This window comes from Macrotis lagotis, chromosome 2 (assembly GCF_037893015.1).
Source record: "Macrotis lagotis isolate mMagLag1 chromosome 2, bilby.v1.9.chrom.fasta, whole genome shotgun sequence".
Taxonomy (NCBI): domain Eukaryota; kingdom Metazoa; phylum Chordata; class Mammalia; order Peramelemorphia; family Peramelidae; genus Macrotis; species Macrotis lagotis.
In genome coordinates, this window is record NC_133659.1 from 163,613,281 (window position 1) to 163,632,257 (window position 18,977).

General features: G+C 44.8%; 2 protein-coding genes across 7 annotated transcripts in view; both read right to left on the minus strand.

Annotated features, from left to right (window-relative positions):
- PMF1 (polyamine modulated factor 1) overlaps window positions 1-1,077 on the minus strand; it is a 33,255-nt gene extending 32,178 nt beyond the window's left edge. The window contains exon 1 of the mRNA XM_074223247.1: window positions 864-1,077. Coding sequence (XP_074079348.1) covers window positions 864-1,015 — 152 coding nt within the window. The 5' untranslated portion in view covers window positions 1,016-1,077. The remainder of the gene's footprint in view (window positions 1-863) is intronic.
- A 133-nt stretch (window positions 1,078-1,210) lies between these two features.
- SLC25A44 (solute carrier family 25 member 44) lies at window positions 1,211-17,950 on the minus strand. 6 transcript variants are annotated; one of them, XM_074223245.1, is made up of 5 exons: window positions 17,750-17,950; window positions 15,820-15,871; window positions 11,347-11,984; window positions 7,221-7,348; window positions 1,211-3,679 (listed from the first exon to the last, which is right to left on the minus strand). In XM_074223245.1, exons 1-5 carry the CDS (start codon window positions 17,922-17,924, stop codon window positions 3,491-3,493), a joined length of 1,182 nt encoding a protein of 393 aa, XP_074079346.1. In that variant the 5' UTR covers window positions 17,925-17,950; the 3' UTR covers window positions 1,211-3,490. The 6 variants fall into 6 exon arrangements, with proteins under 6 accessions (XP_074079346.1, XP_074079344.1, XP_074079341.1 ...); XM_074223243.1 differs by lacking the exon at window positions 15,820-15,871 and having other exon boundaries at window positions 17,756-17,845; XM_074223240.1 differs by lacking the exons at window positions 1,211-3,679; window positions 15,820-15,871 and adding an exon at window positions 3,696-6,371 and having other exon boundaries at window positions 17,756-17,845.
- Window positions 17,951-18,977: the final 1,027 nt, after the last annotated feature.

Here is an 18,977-nt window from a genome sequence, read left to right on the forward strand (position 1 = left end):
GAGATTGAATCGGTAAATCTCATTACATTAAGAGGTACAAAAGGCCTATTGTAATAGAGGGGAAGAAGGGAAGAGATGAGAACCACCTGAATGCTCCTCCCATCAGACTTGGCTTAAAATTAACTTACACACTTAGCTAGGTGGCGCAGTGGATAAAGCACCGGCCCTGGAGTCAGAAGTACCTGGGTTCAAATCAGGTCTCAGACACTTAATAATCACCTAGCTGTGTGGCCTTGGGTAAGTCACTGAACCCCATTTGCCTCAGTTTCTCAACTGTAAAATTAACAAAAGTAAACTTATCCACTGCGCCACCTAGCAGCCCGGAAACAAAAGGAATTGTCAAACCGCCCCGTGGGTGTGTGGGTCAGGTCCTAAATGGGGTCAGGAAGAGCAGAAAAGTACTGAATGACAACAGCTCCGCAGATGCCCATGTGGGCCCAGCCTGGGGGAGGGGGGTCCTTAGCACGTGACAAAGGCGGATGGAGGGGAAGTGGGTGATGGAGCGCGAGAGGTGCCTGGCCCTGGGTGGGCCCCCGCCCCGCCCCCCGCCCCGCCCCGCCCCGCACACGCGCAGCCCAGACCGGATACTTGCTGCCGCGGGGGCGGGCCTCATCCGGGGACCTCCGAGCCGGGCCTCCGACTGTGCAGCCTCCCCAAGGCCGGCCCTTCAGCCCCGCCTCAGAACGGACCGCACACGACTAGGACCGACTGCCCCCTAGCGGGAAAAAAGGTGGAGCCCCGCCACTAGGCAACCGCGTGAGGGCTCTGGCCGCTACGATCTCGCGAGATTTGCATTTTCCCTACCGACTCCCTAGGGCCGCTACAATTCTAGCACTCGCGAGACTTCGGGACGCGCTCCTTACCTCCCCGCCGATACTAGTTTCTGAAGGAAAGTGTCCACTACGGTGTCCAGAACCTTCACCTTCGGTATATGAGCGGGAGCCGACCCCTCTGCCAGGGCCGACTCCTCGCCGCCCACTGTCTCACCGCTGCTACTGCCGCTCGCGTTCGCCATGTTAAAGTCGAACCGCCAAAATACAGGGCACCTCCTGTCCCGCCCACCGAGCAACCCGATTGGCGGATCCCACCCCTTCCTCCCCACCATTGGAGGCGAAGGAACGCCCGTCACCGCCAGCCCCCGGCGCGAGCCGCGGGGATGGACAGAAGCTGCCCTTTGGAGTGGCCGGCTCACAGCCCCGGAAAACAAGACTCAAACAATAAAAATGTTTAATTATACGACAAAGACTTCTTACAGTGCAACAGTGAAACCTGTTTGAATTGTCACATTACAAGTCACTCAGTATTAATGGTCAAAGAGCAGTCTGAGTGTTTCTGCATCTTCTCTCCCGGCCTCCCGCCCTCCACAGCTGGAACGCGGACACTCCGGCCCTCCCCATGGTCTTTCTCCTGGAATAACCGCCCTCTCTTCTCTCCTACCGCCGCAGGGCTCAGGGGCAACACCCAATCCCTAAGCTACAAATAACGGGGTGTTAGGTCTCGGGCCCTTTGGAGACACCGCCTTATCCCTTAAAGGTCAGGAATGGCAGGCAGGGACCAGGTGAAGCTAAGGGTACAAACAGAAGCCGCCGGGGGCTCCTGGGGAAGCGGAGGAGAGGTGCGTGAGGCCGGTGCCCAGCTGGGGCAGGTGAGCGCAGGCATCGCCGCACCCGCCTGAAATCAAAGTCTCGCGGCTCAGAGGCCTGGAACCAAGGGAAGCTGGGGGGGGGGGGGGTTCTCCGAATGGTAAAGAGAATGAAGCGATTCTGTTTCCATTGTGTGGGTCACTCCAAGTGTAACAGCTGGTCGTCTCGGAATAAGGTGGGTGCCTCGGGGATGTAAAGACATGGGATGAAACCCCTCGAAAAATAAAAGGAGGGAAGGATGAGCAAGACTGTCATAAAGAACATAGACTTAAAGATGCAAGTAAGGATATGGAAACCAGAGGTGATGCAGAGAAAGTTAAACACATATACATATATATATTATATATAATATATAAATAGATGTCTCCAGGGGGAGGGGGGTGTAGAGCACAAGAAATATCAAGTTTGATGTGAAGCTAGCACCTTTCAATGGAAAGACTCCTAGCAAGAGGTCCTACCCAAGGCACCTAGGCCAGGAACCAACTTGGAGGCCCCACTGGAAAATCAGCAAGGTTCAATCTGATTCCTTCTGTGTGAATGGCAATGGGAGATACAGTGGTTCAATTCCCCAGGTTTTTGAAGGGCTTCAACAGGAGACCTTGGCAGTATCATGCTGGTAAAATGGCGGTGGCCAGAGGAAACACACACTCTTTCCCCTTCCTGGGTAGCTGGGTTCATGCGGCTGCTCCCCACCACCATCACCAGACTTGTAGGTTTAGTGCCTGTGCTAACTTCTAATACCACAGCATGAGAGAAAATATGGGCTCAGTATCTTATAAAGATTCCTCTCCTTCAGCTGAGGTGTTCAATGGAGGATGGACAGCATCTGCTGTCACTGATAGAAGAAATGTATCCATGACTGGAGCTATCTAGAGCTGATCATGACACACTTTCCCCTCCTTTATCTCAACAAACTTCCTCTTCACTGTTTTTAAACCCTTTACATGATCAGTTTAACTTTTCAGAGTACTACCTTAGGCCTGCTCTTCCCTGTCAGTATTAGTTATGCAAGCATCATGCTGATAAAAAAAAAAGGGTTGAGAGGCTGGGGTGGGGGAACCAGTGAAAGGCGCTGTCTAAAGTCTATTGGGGACTGAACTAAGGAATACAAAGAGAATAAGGAGCCAGAAGTAAGGTAAGAGCTACATATTCCAACTGCTATGGCAGACATGGGGTCTAGCTACAGGAATAGTGTTCTAGCAGGACTTAAGACAACAGTCTGGTTCACAGATTTTTAACAAAAAGAACCCCCATTAATCCATAAAGAATTTCTTCCCATTCCCTCACCCCAAACTATCAACTTCTCTAGAAAAAAGGGAAGAATTTTCCAGACAACTAGAGGTTTTCTGCTGCTCCTTTCTTGATGAGATGGGTATTCCCCAATGGTGAAGGAAAAGATAGATGTTACAGTTTTCTTGGCAGCTCCATCCTGAAGGAATTAAGAATCAGCTAGCTTAAGAAAGGGGACCAGGGCAAGAGGTGACCATGGTCCCTTGAAGACTGGAAAAGCAGGAGAAAGAAGAATAAAAAGTAATCTATATACAACCTAAGGATGGCAATGGAAGGAAGCAGAGAAAGGTTCCTTAACTATTCCCTTTTTAAAAAGGAATTGGCTAACGATTAGACAAGGAAGCCTGAATGAGGGGGCTCAATTTGGCCAGAGAATTAAAAATAGGATGAGTTGGAGATCCAAGTTTTAAGCCTATTCATCTAGAGCAGTTTGGTATCCCCTTTCCAGGCAGCCAGCCTAGCTGAGGACTGGGTGCATGGTCAGGGAAGGGTGTTGTCCCCTTTCTCTCTGTCCCTCTCTTCAAGGCATGGCAGGCTCCTCTTCCCACCACCCTTCACTAGTGTCTGGACTCCACTAGTTCTGGCCGAAGACTGAACTTCTTGAGACTCTCATAGCCTATCACTACAACAATGGTGGAAGGTGTAGCTGCAATGATCCGGGCAGAGAGACCCTTCATGAAGCCCCAGGGACCTTCTTCTGCCAACAGTTGCTTGAAGGTCAAGATGATTGAGCTCTTTCCCTCCACCTGTAAAAAACAACACAGGAAAATCAGTATATGGAATAGTAAAATATGAACAGTTCTTTAAAATATGCAAGGGGATTTACAAAAATTATTTGATTCTCACAACAGCCTTGTATAATGCATAACAAGTGTCGTTATCCTTGTTTCAAAGATGAAGAAACTGAGGCTCAGAACAGAGCCAGTAATTATTGAGGCTAGATATGAACCCAGGACTTTTAACTCCCAGCCTAGAGTTCTATGCACTATGTCACATCAATGAAGCTTTACTATTTATTTACTTTTACATTTTTTTTACATTTTTTATTTATTTATTTACTTTTAATGACTGCCCTACCCCCTAAACCAGCACTAGCACCAAGAGTTCTGGCTGGATCTTTTCTTATTTCACCTCTGAAAAGGGGAGAAAGGTATGCTTACACAAAAACCTCTAGAAAACAAGGAATTTTTTCTCTGAATAACTCCTACAAAACATCTCCATCTTTTGGAGACTCTTATCTATGGCCTAAGGTGACCTATAGAAAGACAAAATCTTTCCTTCTCAGATTTCATTCTTTCCTACCTTAATCTTCACAGATTTCTCTTTAGCCCAAAACTAGAACTTCCCAACTCCTCTTCCTAACTTTCTTAACCTGTGGCATAGTGAGAAAGAGCAGTTAATCAAGTCTCATTTCTAACACTTTCTGGCAATGGGACCATGGGCTAGTCCTTTTCAATTGGCTCATTTAAAAAAATGGAAATAAGGGGTGACTAGGTGGCGCAGTGGATAAAGCACTGGCCCTGGAGTCAGGAGTACCTGGGTTCAAATCCGGTCTCAGACACTTAATAATTACCTAGCTGTGTGGCCTTGGGCAAGCCACTTAAATCCATTTGCCTTGCAAAAACCTAAATAATAATAATAATAATGATTACCTAGCTGTGTGATCTTGGGCAAATTACTTAACCCCATTACCTTGCAAAAACTAAAAAGAAAAATGGAAATAATACCTCAACTTCCTGCCTCACAAGTTTTAGTGCAGAAAATGCTTTGCAAACTTAAAATGCTATATAAATGGGCCAATATTAACACTGTTTTGACTCTTTTCAACATTTCAAAGGTCTTTCAACTCAATAATCTGTCAAGTCTTTGTATCTGACCTATTTTCCTCATCAAAGTGGGGACTCCTTAATCATCATTAAGAAGCCTTTATTGACTGAAGCAACTTTCAGCATCAGAGGCAAGATCCACATCTCTAGAGGAGCTCAGACTGACTGAACCCAAAGAGTTGTAATTATAGGTTGAATGTCAGCCTTGCAAGAGAGTTTTAGTGGAGCACCCCAGGAATCTGTGTTTCACCTTATGCTAAGTAACATTTTTATCAATGACTTGAATATAAGTATGGATGGCTGGTATATTCCTCAAATTTGTAGATGATGCAAAGCTGTGAGGAACAACTAACATGTTAGATGGCAGAATCAGAATTTTATAAAGGCCTTGACAGGCTAGAATGATGGCTTAATGTGATGATGGAAGATGAAATATAGCTCAGAAAGCAGTTTATTGGCCAAAGATCTGAGGATTTCATTGCAATAAAGGGTCAAGTGCCTGTAGCATAACACAGCATTCAGAAAAACTACTGTAACCTTAGCCTGCATTAAAAGACTCTCTAGTCACTAGGGCTCAGGATAATAGTACTTCTATCCTTCAGCATACTTAGGCTGTACCAATATTTTTTTTTTAGTTTTGTTTTTTTTTGCAAGGCAATGGGGTTAAGTGGCTTGCCCAAGGCCACACAGCTAGGTAATTATTAAGTGTCTGAGGCTGGATTTGAACCCAGGTACTCCTGACTCCAAGGCCAGTGTTTGATCCACTGCGCCATCTAGCTGCCCCAGTACCAATATTTTTGTGCCCAGAATTGAACACATCAATGGACTGGAGAGCAATCCTAGAAAGGAATTGAGGATAATGGACCTTGAGATTAGATCAAGTGAAGAAATAAAGGAAAAGGAAAAATGGTTAGCTTGAAGAAGCAATTTAGGAAGAAAAAGGTCTTCATATATTTGACAAGCTATCATGTGGAAGAGAGATTATACTTCTGACAGCCCAAAAGACAAACCTAGAAACACCAAAACTTCAAAACAGATTTTTTTTTAAGGTTTTTTTGCAAGGCAGTTATTAAGTGTCTGAGGCCAGATTTGAACTCAGGTACTCCTGACTCCAGGGCCGGTGCTCTCTCCACTGCACCACCTTAGCCACCCTTTCAAAACAGATTTTTAAGCTTCATCTAAGAAACACTTAATAATAATCAGAACTGTCCAAATGTAGAATGGGCTGTGGTGTAAAGTACCATAAGAAAGAATCTGACCAGAATGGAAAGAGCAGGGAGGGCAGAGCCAAGATGACAGCATAAAGGTAGGAATTCCCCTAAAATCTCCAAAAGCCATAAAATTATGACTCTAGCCAAAATTTAGAGGGGCAGAACCCATAGAAAGACTGAGTGATACAATTTCCCAGTCCAAGACAACTTAGAAGTTCCACAGGAAAGGTCTGTTTCACCTGGACCAAGGGTTGGAAGGAGCCACAGTGTAGCCTGAGTCCATGGCAGAGGGGTTGGTTTCCAGACTTCTTGGCCCAGGGATCACCAGGAACAGCTTGAAGGAATGGTGAGAGAACTCTGCCACACCAGAATGAGCATGAAGTGCAGGTCTCAGAGCAGCCCTGCGGTGAGAAACTGCAGTGGGGATCAGCAGAGTCACCCAGAATTTCCAGAGCTCTCGGCCCACAGATGGTAAGGGGGTGGAAGAGACTACAGAGGTCTCTGCTCTCCCTGGAGCAGGACTCTGTTGTTTGCCCACACTCAGATCCAGGTTGCAGTCTGAGTCTCTATACCACCAAAGTGGAGCAGGAACCCCCCCTCTCATCTCCAGGACAGAGAGTAGTCAGAGCCTGTCATAAGACCTTGGAGGAATTAAGGTCCCTGTGAGGTCCCAAAAACCTCCCAAAGCTTTGAAATGTGGTAAATAGGCTGAGGAAATGAGCAAACAACAGGAAAAGAAAAATCTGACCATAGAAAATTACTTTTGTCCCATGGAGGATCAAAATACACACTCAGAAGATGACAAAGTCAAAGCTTCTGTAACCAAAACTTCCAAGAGAAATAGAAAATGGGTTCAGGCAATAGAAGAGCCCACAGAACAATTTGAAAAACAATTCGGGGGGGGGTGGCTAGGTGGCGCAGTGGATAAAGTACTGGCCCTGGAGTCAGGAGTACCTGGGTTCAAATCCAGTCTCAGACACTTAATAATTACCTAGATGTGTGTCCTTGAGCAAGCCACTTAACCCCATTTGCCTTGCAAAAAAACCCCTAAAAAACCAATTAAGGGAGGTAGAGGAAAACCTGGGAGGTGAAATGAGAGCATGTAGAATGGAAAAATCAAAATTAAACAGGTATAGGAGATAAGCCAGAATAGAAACATGAAGGTAGATATTGAAGATGGGACTTAGAGATGTATGGCTTGGGAGATCATGCTGAAGACAGGGTTCAAGAATGATAAAGAGACTTCTTACCTGTACCCTGGCTCGGACAATGTCCATTGGGTTGGTGATGATGGAGGCAGTAGCTGCAGCCAGGGGTCCAGAAATAGCTTGGAAGATTATGTGGGGACAGTCCTTAGGACATATGTGGGAGAGCTGCTCTGAAGTGGAGAGAAAAGCAAATACATAAAAGACCTGCAAATGATTCCCTCTTTGCTCCTTGCTAATTGTCTGAAGTTAACTATCCTCCACTATCGGCCATCCTTCACCCCACCACTCCCACCTTCTCCTTGTCTTCTATCATCCTACCCTTTTCAAATGTCATTTCAATCACATCACCTAATTGAATAAAAGAAGTCCCCTCTGGGGAAACATATTCTATAACTTTGCTTACCTATTCTTACATGATAGATGTGGCATTCTTCCTGATAAAGCACCCCTAAGCTTCTTAGTGCAATATCTCCCATTTCCAAATTAAATAGCAAAATCACTGCTCTGAAAAACCAGTGTACCTCCTTCTCAAAGCTCAGGCTAGTGGAGTTTACTCTTCAAAAGTACTAGGAAAGGAGATGGTGCCATTTATTCAGTACACACAAAGCCTTCTTGTAATCTAGCCTCAATCTCCCCACATAACCACACTGTAATAGCAGCTACCTCCTTTTAGCATATCCTCCATGGAGGTAAAAAAATGAGGGCTCACCACCTACATGGAGACAGGATTTCCTTCAGTGTTCTCTTCTTCAGACTGAGTTACCATAATTCCTATTACTTCTAGAGAAGATACCTTCTGCTGCCTCTCATCTCCCAGTTTTAGTGGTTTGTTCTTATATTACTTAAGAATGAGAAGGGTAGTGGGGACATTATAAATGAATCACAACTGATATGGTAAAAGTCCTATAATTCAATTCTTCAGTTTCTAGCTCCCTTGCCTACAAAAGCACAGTACATGAGCCAAACTCTGGTTGACTACAGGCCAGCAAGAACAAACTGGATTGGCAACACTGTCTTCAGTCTGAATGTCCTATTTCCCTCAAAAAGGCAGAGGACAGAGATTATGCAACTGGCAAAGAACATCAAGCTTAGCAACACCAGTCAAAATGGGTTTATTTGGACTGACTCCTGAACCTGCAAGCTGTGGCACGAACCAGGTCCAGTTTCTCCCTGTGGTAGAGAGTGAGGAAAGGAAAGGGGAAACAATGGAAAGAAAGCAGAAGATGGGAACCATCCCCTTGGACTAATTCAATCAGATGTTTATTAAGTACCTGTTCTGTACCAGATACTAAGATACAAGACAGACACAGAAGTACAAGAGTACTTGTGTTCAAGGAGCTTACGATCCTCCTTAAAATGAAGGAGTCATTCCCAAATGACACTTGCAGTGAGAGGTTTGAAAAATGTACTAGTCAGCAGATAAGAGAAATAATTTCTAGTTGGGGAAATTAGAATCAGGAACGGCTTCATAAAGAAGGTGGCATATGAAATGAGCCTTGAGATTGTGACAAGCTAAGGGGAGGAGAAAGGGAATTTTAGGTAGAGGGCACTGTACAAGCAGATACAGCAAAGTGGAAAAGCACAGGAATAATCTAGAGTGTGTGGTGATGGGAAGGGAAATGGACTTTATCTGGTAAACAATGAAGGGCAACTGAAGTCTCCTGATTCATGAAAAGACATGAGGCAACTGTAGCAGCAATGTGCGGTCTGGAATTAATGGGGGTTGGAAGATGAGTTAGGAGAGTCTAGGGAGAGATAATAGGGTTCAGATGACCCTGGGAACAAGATGGTAGGATAAGTGTCTGAAATATTGATAGGTCTTGACAACTGGAGATGAAGGAGGAGAAGAAGGAGCCAAAGATGTCTCTAAGAATTTAAGCTTGGATGATAGGGGAATGGTGGTCCCAAAACATTGACACAGCTTGGTTGATTAATTCAGTTTTGAACCTGTTGAATTTAAGAAGTCAGCAGGACATGGAGATAAAGAGGTCCAGTTTGAATATATAGATTTGATATCATTGATATGTGAGATTAAATAAAATTCCCAAAGAATACAGTATAAATAGAAAAATAGTCAAGGACAGAATCCTGAAGAGCAAACACAAATAGGGTGGAAAGAAGAGACAAAAGTAACTGGAAAATTGGGAGGAAAAACCAGGACAGTATATGATTATGAATGCCAAGGGAAAAAATAATTTTAAGCATCTAAGACAATGAATACATACTGCTCTTAAAATCTAGAGTTGGCAAGGCCATTAAAAATCCTCAAATCTAACTACCTAATGTTTGTCTTTCATTCTCAAAGAAGACTAAAACATCAGGAAGATAATGCCATGACAAGTACGTGATTTGGATTTGAGTGAGGGGGTGCTGTGCTAAGTAACCAGCCTCACTTTCTCCTCCAGAGTCATCTGGTTCCAGTGGCCCAATATGAATCAGGACAATTGGAGAGGGCCCTGGATGTGAGGCAATCAGGATTAAGTGATTTCCCAAGGTCAAATACTAGTGTTGTGTCTGAGGATGAATCTGAACTCCCAGCTAGATTGGTACAAATGGATAGAGCACAACCTTGGAATCAGGAAGACTAGAGTTTGAATCTGACCTCAGACAGTTGACACTTAGTAGTTGTGTGACCTTGAGCAAGTCATTTAACCTTGACTGCCCCACATCCAGGGCCATCTCCAGTAGTCCAAATTCATATCTGGCCACTGGACCCAGATGATTCTGGAGAGAAAAAAATGAGCCCCTCACTCAAAACCAATTTATATGGGCAACTAGGTGACTCAGTGGATACAGCACTGGCCCTGGAGTCAGGAAGACCTGAGTTCAAATCCAGCTTGAGACACTTAATGATTGCCTAGCTGTGTGACCTTGGGCAAGCCACTTAACCCCACTGCCTTGCAAAAAAAAATCCAAACAAACAATTTTATGTGCTTGCCCTGGCACAGTCTTCTTTAAGATTTAAGGACAAAACATAACTTCCTATGTAATAAAGCAAACCCTTTCTATCTGTCTCTCTCCTCTCTCTCTCTCTCTCCTTTGTCTATCAATGTCTTTTTCCCCTCTGTCTCTGTCTTTCTCTCCTGTCTCTTCTTCCCTTTCATTCTCTATGTTTCTGTCTTTCTATCCCTCCTTTCTGTTTCCTTTCTGTCTATCTCTGTCTTTGTTCGTTCTCTCTCTCTCTCTCTCTCTCTCTCTCTCTCTCTCTCTCTCTCTCTCTGTCTCCTTGGTAGTGAAAGTAAAGAAGAAAAGAGAAAGGACAATAACTCATGGGAGTAGCAATACTGAAAATTTTCTTTTCAGGAGGAATAAGTGGATCAACGTCAAAATGCTATAGACAATGGGGCGGCTAGGTGGCACAGTGGATAAAGCACTGGCCCTGGAGTCAGGAGTACCTAAGTCCAAATCCAGCCTCAGACACTTAATAATTACAGCTGTGTGGCCTTGGGCAAACCACTTAACCCCACTGCCTAGCAAAAACAAAACAAACAAAAAAAAAAACCCTAAAACTAAAAATGCTATAGACAAGTCAAAGCAGAAAACTGAGAAAAGGTAATTGAATCTAATGAATAAAAAGAATGTCATTGGTGATTTCTGGGAGAATTAGCTTCAGTAGAGCAGGGAGAGCAGAAACTTAATTTGAAGGGAGCACCTGAAGATATGAAACAAGCATAATTGATAGAGCAAGATACTAGAGGATGAATTAAATAAAGGGTTAAATATAAAGGGTTATAGGCTGGAAAAGGTACACTTTATGCCCCTGAAAGAGATAAGTAGAGAAATTTCAAGGGTGGGAGTTAGGGAAGTACAAGTTTACATTCCACCTCAAATCAAACAACAGGAGCAATGCTAGGGAAAAAAAAATTCAACTTAAAAAGGCATCAGGGTAGGGTAAAGTCCTGGCTTTGGAATCAGAGGACCTGAGTTCAAATTCAGACTCTGCCACTTACAACTTTATGAAATGGACAAGATAAAACCTCTGTAAAAAAACAAGTGGAGTCTATAACTTACCCCCAATATTCCTTCCATGGTCAATTTAAGCTTCTTTCCCATTCCAATGTCCCATTCCACTAGCTAATCCTGATTCTATTACAGAATGTCACTGGCAATTACAACCACTATTTTGTAATTATACTCTTCATTGGCTACCCAACTTACCCTTGCCTACCTGCATAAAAGTGGTAGAAGGGCCACCATAAAGCACTGTTGGGTATGTAGGTAAGTAGAGAAGCCACATAACCTCGGTAGAAGCCCCGTATTCCATCAGCTTGCAGGATTTGCTGAATGATATACTTGGTTTGGCCAAAGGCCATTATCCCCCGGGCCTCTGTATCCCGATACACTCGGAATCGGCCCAGGGTCTCACCCTTGCGCTGCATCATCAGGTGCTGGGAGACCACATCAATGGGCACTGTTATACTCTGGGCCACCAATGAAGCTGAGCTACCAGCCACTAGGGACTTCACAGTGTTGCTCTGGCTGTACTTTGACACAAATCTTCGGGTAAGCTCATAGGTGGTAACATAGCACTGACCAGAGACCAAGGTGAGTGTGTTGACCAAGAAACCCCGATAAAGGCCTAATACCCCGTCTGTCCGCAGAATCTTGACAAATGCATCAAAGGTTCCTTGATAGAGGCTCTTGCCCTTCTGTATCTGGAGCCGTGTGCGGATTAGGGCGAATGGGTAGACACTGATTCGGATCATCATTGTCATTGCCAAACCAAAAACATAGAACTTCTTCTTGTCCAGATGCTCCCACTCAATGATTGGGATGTTGCGTTTATCCTCCATTGTGCCTGAATGCCTGGGCAATGCAGGGAGTGGGATGGAATGAAATGAAGAAAAGGGGAAGAGAAACAGCAAGAAAGGAAGAGGTCAAGACTCTTCTGTCCAATGTATCTACAATTTGAGTTCTGAAGTTATATCCTAAGGCATCCTAACTAACACTTCATCTCCTAGGAACCCCAGTCAAACACCACTTCAGTCTGACAAATTTCTCCCTGTCTTAGCCATCTCCACCCTCTAAACTTTCACTTTCTTTTACCACAGTACTCTCATGTTTGCTCAACCCTGCCGCCCCTCCAAAGTCATTTAAACACTTGTCCTTTAAAAAGCTCTCAAATTACTATACCAGGCTTCACTTTTAAGTCTGCTCACCAGCTCCTGGATCTAAAGCTTTCATAGATGGATAATTGGCCTTGTTTCTGCTTGGATTCTGGTAGTTAACCCTGGTCAGGGACTATGTCTTCTCAGTTTTCCTAGTCAGGTCCAAAATAAAGCAGCCTGTGCACCTGCCAATGAGTCCAGTTTCTAGGGATCGACATTCCAAAGGATGTCCCTGAGCAAGATGGGGAAATACAGAGACCTAAAGCCATTGTTCTTCTCATTGTAGTTATCTCCCATTACCTAAATGATCCACCTGACATGATGTTCTCTTTCTCATTTTCTCCTGTTAAAGAGAGAGAGAGCTGGGCATGGGGATCATGGTAGTAAGAAGTCTTCTCCTCCTCTGTTTCCCCTCTGTCTCTGATTTTTCTCTCTGTCCCTCTGCTTTCTCTCTCCCCTCTTTCTTTCTTTCTCTCCTCTCTCTTCTTTGTCTATCTCTCTTTTTCTCCTCTCTGTCTGTCTTTCTCTCCTTCCCTTTCTCTATGTTTCTGTCTTTCTATCCCTCCTTTCTGTCTCCTCTCAGTCTATGTCTTTGTCTTCTGTCTCTATCCTGTTTTTCTGTCTTTCTGAACAAAGTTAAGACAAAAAATAGTGTTCCTTTAATTATTAGAAAACTTTGCCAATTAGACTCTTGCCCTTAAGTCCCCAATCCTAAAAATCCACTCTGTTGATTTTGGAAGAAAGAGAAGATAAAAGTCTTCTCAGACCAAGGAGCTTCCAGTTAGATAAGTTAAATAAGACATAACTCCAGGGACACAAACATAAGACACAAAAGCAAATTTATACTGCCCTCCCCGCCCAAAATTAAAGTAAATTCTTCTAATATAATTTCCAACAAAGAAATGGTCAAGTGCACAACTATTTCATTTCTTAAAAAAAAAAATTTCTTAAGAGGAAACTTACCCTTCCTTACTTCTGACTTTCTTAACTCTACACTTTACCTTTCAACCTTACCATTCAAATAAAACCACTCTACAAAATTACCAATGATCTCTTAATTGATAAATCCATGGCCTTTTTTTCAGTCTTCATCCTCTGTAACCTCTGACTGTGTATCACCCTATTCTCTTTGATACTATCTTCTCCCTAGGCTTTCCAGACTCTATTCTCTCCTGGATCTCCTCCAACCTATCAGAGAGAACCTTCTTAGTCTCCTTTGCTGCAGCTTCATCCAGCTCAGCCCCTCTAAATGTGGGTATACCAAAGGGCTGTATCCTGAGCCCTCTTCTCTTCTCATTCTATATATTATTTCACTTGATGGTTTCATCAAAACCATGAATTCAATTAACTTATTCTGTGTTGATGATTCTCACCTTCTCTGATGAATTGCCTATCAGACAGCTCAAACTAGTTGTCCTAAAGATATTTTAAACAATACATATCCAAAATTGAACTCATTATTTTTTTTTAGGTTTTTGGCAAGGCAAATGGGGTTAAGTGACTTGCCCAAGGCCACACAGCTAGGTAATTATTAAGTGTCTGAGACCGGATTTGAACCCAGGTACTCCTGACTCCAGGGCTGGTGCTTTATCCACTGCACCACCTAGCCACCCCAGTACTCATTATCTTTCCTCCCAAATTCTCCCCTTCTTTTCTGATTTCCCTATTACTGTTGAGACTACCAGAGTCCTGACAGTCCCTCAGACTCACAAACTAGTTGTCATCCTTGACTCTTCATTCTCCCTCAACTCCTATTATCAATTCTATTACCAAGGTTTATCAATTTCATCTTTGTAACATCTCTCAAATGTGCTCCCACCATCCGGGTACAGACCCTCATCTCCTCACACAGTGAGGAGTGCACAGACTGCTAGTGGGTCTGCCTACCACGAATCTCTCCCTACTCTAGTCTGTTCTCCATTTATCAGTCAAAATGATTTTCTTAAAACACAGGTCTTATCACTCAATAAATTTCCAGCTACTCAATAAACTTCAGTGACTCCCCATCACTTCTAGGAACAAATATAAAATTCTAGTTAGCATTCAAAGTCTTTCAGAACCAACCCACCTCCCAACCTTCCAGTCTACTAACATCTTACAAGATTCTCACATATGCTTCAATTCAATGAAAATGGTAATCCTAAATGTTCCTTGAATAAGATATTCCATCTCTTGCCTCTGGGCATTTTTTCTGGCTAGTCTTTATGCCTAGAATTCTCTCCTACCTCATCTCTGCCTCCAGGCTTCCTTGACTTCCTAACCAACTTTGCTGAAATACATCTTTCATTAAGCAAAGGATACCTGTAGAGTAAATTGAATGCATGAAGTTGAGAGCTGAGTCAATGAGGAAAATGAATGGTCAGGATTATTCAAAGTTACCTTAGAGAAAGCTACCTTAGAGAAGACTTTCTTGGAGGAAGGGTATATAAAACAGATTCTAAAAACAGGAGACTGAGAAAATACCCTTTCTATTCTTTTTTAAGTAAACAAAAGTTTGGCAATAAAATAGCATTAAAATATGTTAGAGTAGAAAAGTATGAAAATGACTAGAGTGGCATGTCAAAGAAATGAGTTTAGTGAGACAGGGAGAACATTGGGAGCAAGGAGTATAACTTACTTGAAGTAGTGATACTGAGATAAGGTTTGGGAAGGGTTAAAGGATACTTCCTTCTTTCCCTACTTCTGTAGAAGATATTCACCCATTCTAGCATGAGTGTCTCATTCTGAGAGTGAAGAGAAGAGGGCCTTTACCATATCTTGTTTCCCAGACATATGACTGTGTCATATTCATTTCCAATCTTGCAAGTTAAGGTTTTTGCTCTGGGGAGTGGGAGAATCCATATTAGTTCACTCAATGTTGTTGTCAAGGTGTAATAACAACAATAATAAGTCTATGAGTTTTTATAACAACTGGTCAAAGGTTGATTTTTCTTAGCTATTGAGAGGAATGGAAATGTGTCCTCCTTTAGACTTGCTCTGCCCTCCTGCTACTTAAACTCATAAAAAAATGTTACCTCCCTCAGGTAAGAGAGCATTGTAGGATTTATCTCTTTGATATCAAATAAAAAAATAGTCTTCAGGGAAGTTTTAAGGTTTTGTCTACTCTTGATATTTATATTCTGTTCCCCTCCCCTTGTTTTGTATAAGTTTTCTAATTTCCCTCAGCTTGGGGTGGTCATTACTTGAATGGCCTCCACTTATATATTAATGGTAAATCCCAGAGAAAATAAACTTCATGTCTAACTTATATTTTCCATCATTTTATTTTAACCCTATATCTTATGTTTTTAAGGTTAACACTGTGTTTACTGTCCTTCCCAAGAAGGAAACACAGCTGTGGAAATGTGTCCTTCAGACCTCCAGGTCTGAGTGAGCCTGATAACTACTAGATGTTCAGATACTGTTTCAGTTTGCCCTGGAAAAATCAATACCTTTCTCTGTTTTTCTGTTTCCTGAGTAGTAAAATGCACTGTTTTCCTTTGACAAATATAACAGTTTCTAAAAGGTAGGTTTCCTGTTATACTCATGCAAACATGATGGTGCACTGAGAAAGGCAGGAAAATGTAGTTAAAGAAAATAAGGAGAAGCTGGAAGAAGGTGGGATCAGTTCAAGAATTTACTTTTGGAAAGGAGGAAAATCTTTATGAGAAATCACAGGTTACCAAGCTATCTTCATTTATTAGCCCTTATCAATGTTCTTAAGTTTCTACTTTCTCCCCTCTTTAGTGCTCACCTACACTTTAAATTCTGTGAGAGAGAAGGGTTGCTGTTTTACACCATTTCTAAAGGGTCAGGCAGAAGATTTTCCTCAGAAGAGATTCAACACTTTAGGAGGAAGGATAAGCCTGTTGCTGTATGTCCTTAGTTCTCCAAGAGGACCATGACATAAGGGAAGTGATACCATGATATGCAAGTGAATGGGATTTAAGTGAAGAAGGGCTGTGTTTACCAGCTTCATTCTCCTCTGGAGCATCTGGGTCCAGTGGCCAGATATGGATCAGGATGATGGGAGATGGTCCTGGATGTAGTAGGAAACCTTGGTCTTTTCAATCTAAGGTCTTTAACAGCTCTCAGTTTAACTGAAGCATGGCCCATTTAGAGATTAAGGCTAGGTAAGAAAGATAGGGAAGCAAAGGATGAATGGCTTTTACCAAGTGAAAATTTTAAAAAAATCAAATTGGGAGAGGAAGACCCTCTGGCCAAAACATAAACAATTATTATTTATGTTCACTCTGAGCTAATCAGGGCCCAAAAGATGAACAAGTGAGGCTTGGCCTGAGGCTTATTGGCTAATCAATGAGAACCAGAGTGATTTTTTTGGAAGGAAGAAAGTGAAGCAAGGACACAGAATAAGCCCCTCCCCTTCCTTAAGGAAGTCATTGCTTCTAATCACATGTATCTGAATTTTCTCTTCCCGAAGTCCAACCCCCAAACTTCCAGGTTTAATACTGCCCTAAATAGTTTTTCTCTATGAAACATTCCAGCTTATCTTTCAAACTCAACCCCAAATACTTTGCTTCTTTCCTGATCCTTTCTGTGCATGACCTGATGCTTTCTAATTTCTTCACATTATGGAGAAACAGAAAGAATCTGAAATGGAAAGCTCAGTGTAGTTCTGGTCCCTAAATATACTCTAGGCCAGAGGCAAAGTCAAACCATTGGATTATTTAGATGAGGAATACAAAATGTTCTAGGTAGATAATCGGAGTAAGGTAAGCAATAGGCTGGCACAAATCTAGGTCCACGAAGAGTGGATGCTGTTTCCTAATCTTCACCAAAGTCTACCAAATGACTAGGCTGACTTCCTGCGGTTTTCATTACGATTGGACCTAGGGGAGATCACTTTTGTGACATCATCAGTCCTTTTAATACCACTCTGTGCCTGGCTCAGTCCTCTCACCATTCACAGAGAGCCATAATTTCTCTGCTCTGATCTCCCCTATTGACTTGAAACTGAGGAGATTGGGTCGGGGGCCTAAACCCCCACCACCACCCATCTCTCCTGGGCACACAAGGGGGTTGACTGACTCTAGGATGATTTTATTTACCCTTACGAGTTGCTCCTGCCTCTTTGTTAGCGCTTACATAATCACCTTACGTAAGCCCTAATGTGATAAACCATGCGTGCAGCCCCCCTCTTCGGACCTTACCTGCACCAATGCCATGCAACTCCTCCCACCCCCTCCCCAAAACAAACGCCAAGCAGCTCCCAATTCCGCCTTCCCTGACCCCTGCCCAGTCACCCGCCCCCCAAAAGGCCATGCCGGTCCCGGGATTCCAGCCTCCCCCCTCCTCTTCCCTCGGAGCGCCCCACAGACAACCCCAACAAACCCCCAGGCCCGGCCCTCCGGCTGGCCCCGCCCCCGCGCCTGGCCCCGCCCCGCGCCTGGCCCCGCCCCCGGGGACGCGCGCCCTTCCCCCCAAAGCTCCCACCGGCAGCCCCGGCTCGGGGCAGCCCCTGCTTCCTACCTCCCGAGCCCCGGACTGCTCCGTCGACAGGACCGGCGCTGGGCGGGCCGGGATTCCTAGGCTGTGGCTCCTGCCTTAGCTTCAGCCCCAGGAGACAGGACCTGAGCGGCATCTTCCTCCATATCGGCCCGGCTCCCCACACCGCCGGAGCCGGAAGTGAAGCTGTCATCGGCCTCCCCCTCCCTCCTCGGAAGGAGGTGGGGCTGAGCGACGGGGAAGTTGACCAATGGGATGCTGGAGCCTAAATATCACTAAGGAGGAGGTGAGTTCGGGGGCGGGTCCAAGAGCGGTGACGTAGGAGATTTGGAGGCCATCTTAGAAGAGGGCATTCGCCACGCCCTCCTTCGCTTCAGAGAGCGCCAACCCACTCCTGCCTTTCTTGTTTCACTTTGCTTGTTGCCAATCCATGGTAGTCGAGACGCGAGATGCTCGTTGGGTCACCTTGTGAGTGCAGAACGGATTGCAGGTTCGAATCCCACTTCCCCCAAGTCGTTTTGTGTGTGGGGGGGTTGCCAAGGTATATAAAACAATACCGCTGATAATCGACACTTAGTGTAAATTGACGGATTGATTCCCGTTCCCTGCTCAGTGGCAGCAATCACTGAAAACAAAGGTCAGGGAGGCCCCCCCCGGGCCCGGTTCTACGGAGGAGGAAGCTGAGGCTCGGAGAAGTGAAGCCGTCCCAGAGCCAGGCCGCCTTAGCAGCGGGGCTCAGAGCACCGAGGTGGCCTGGAGAGCGGCGGGGGCCAGTGAGCCAAAGTTACCCGGCTGTGCCGAGGGGGTGGGGGCACCCTGCATTGAGGAAGACACCGGGAGAGAAGAAAGGCAGCCGGAGAGAAGCTGGTGTGCCTTAAAGCAAGAAGGGCTTGTGGGGAGAGGAGGGCAGGAGGCCTGCAGGGCCAGGCCTGGGGGCTGCACCGGGCAGGGCAGAAGGCCTTGGGGTCAGGGAAGCGGGGCCCAGCTGATGGAGCGGAGAAGCCACGTGACCAGAAGGCTGCTTTGGCCCGGTGGGTCAGGTGACCTGGGGTGGGACGAGATGGGGGCGGGGAGCCCCCCCCCAGGCTCTGGAGGCCAGGCAGATGAGAGGGGACGAGAAGGCAGAGGATGCAGGATGTGCTCCAGGGGCAGAAGTACCAGGGTCTGGCAACTGGAAGGCGCTGCGGGGTGAGGGAGGGTGAGGACACTCCGTGGGCCAGGATGAAGGTGTCTTTGACAGAAACAG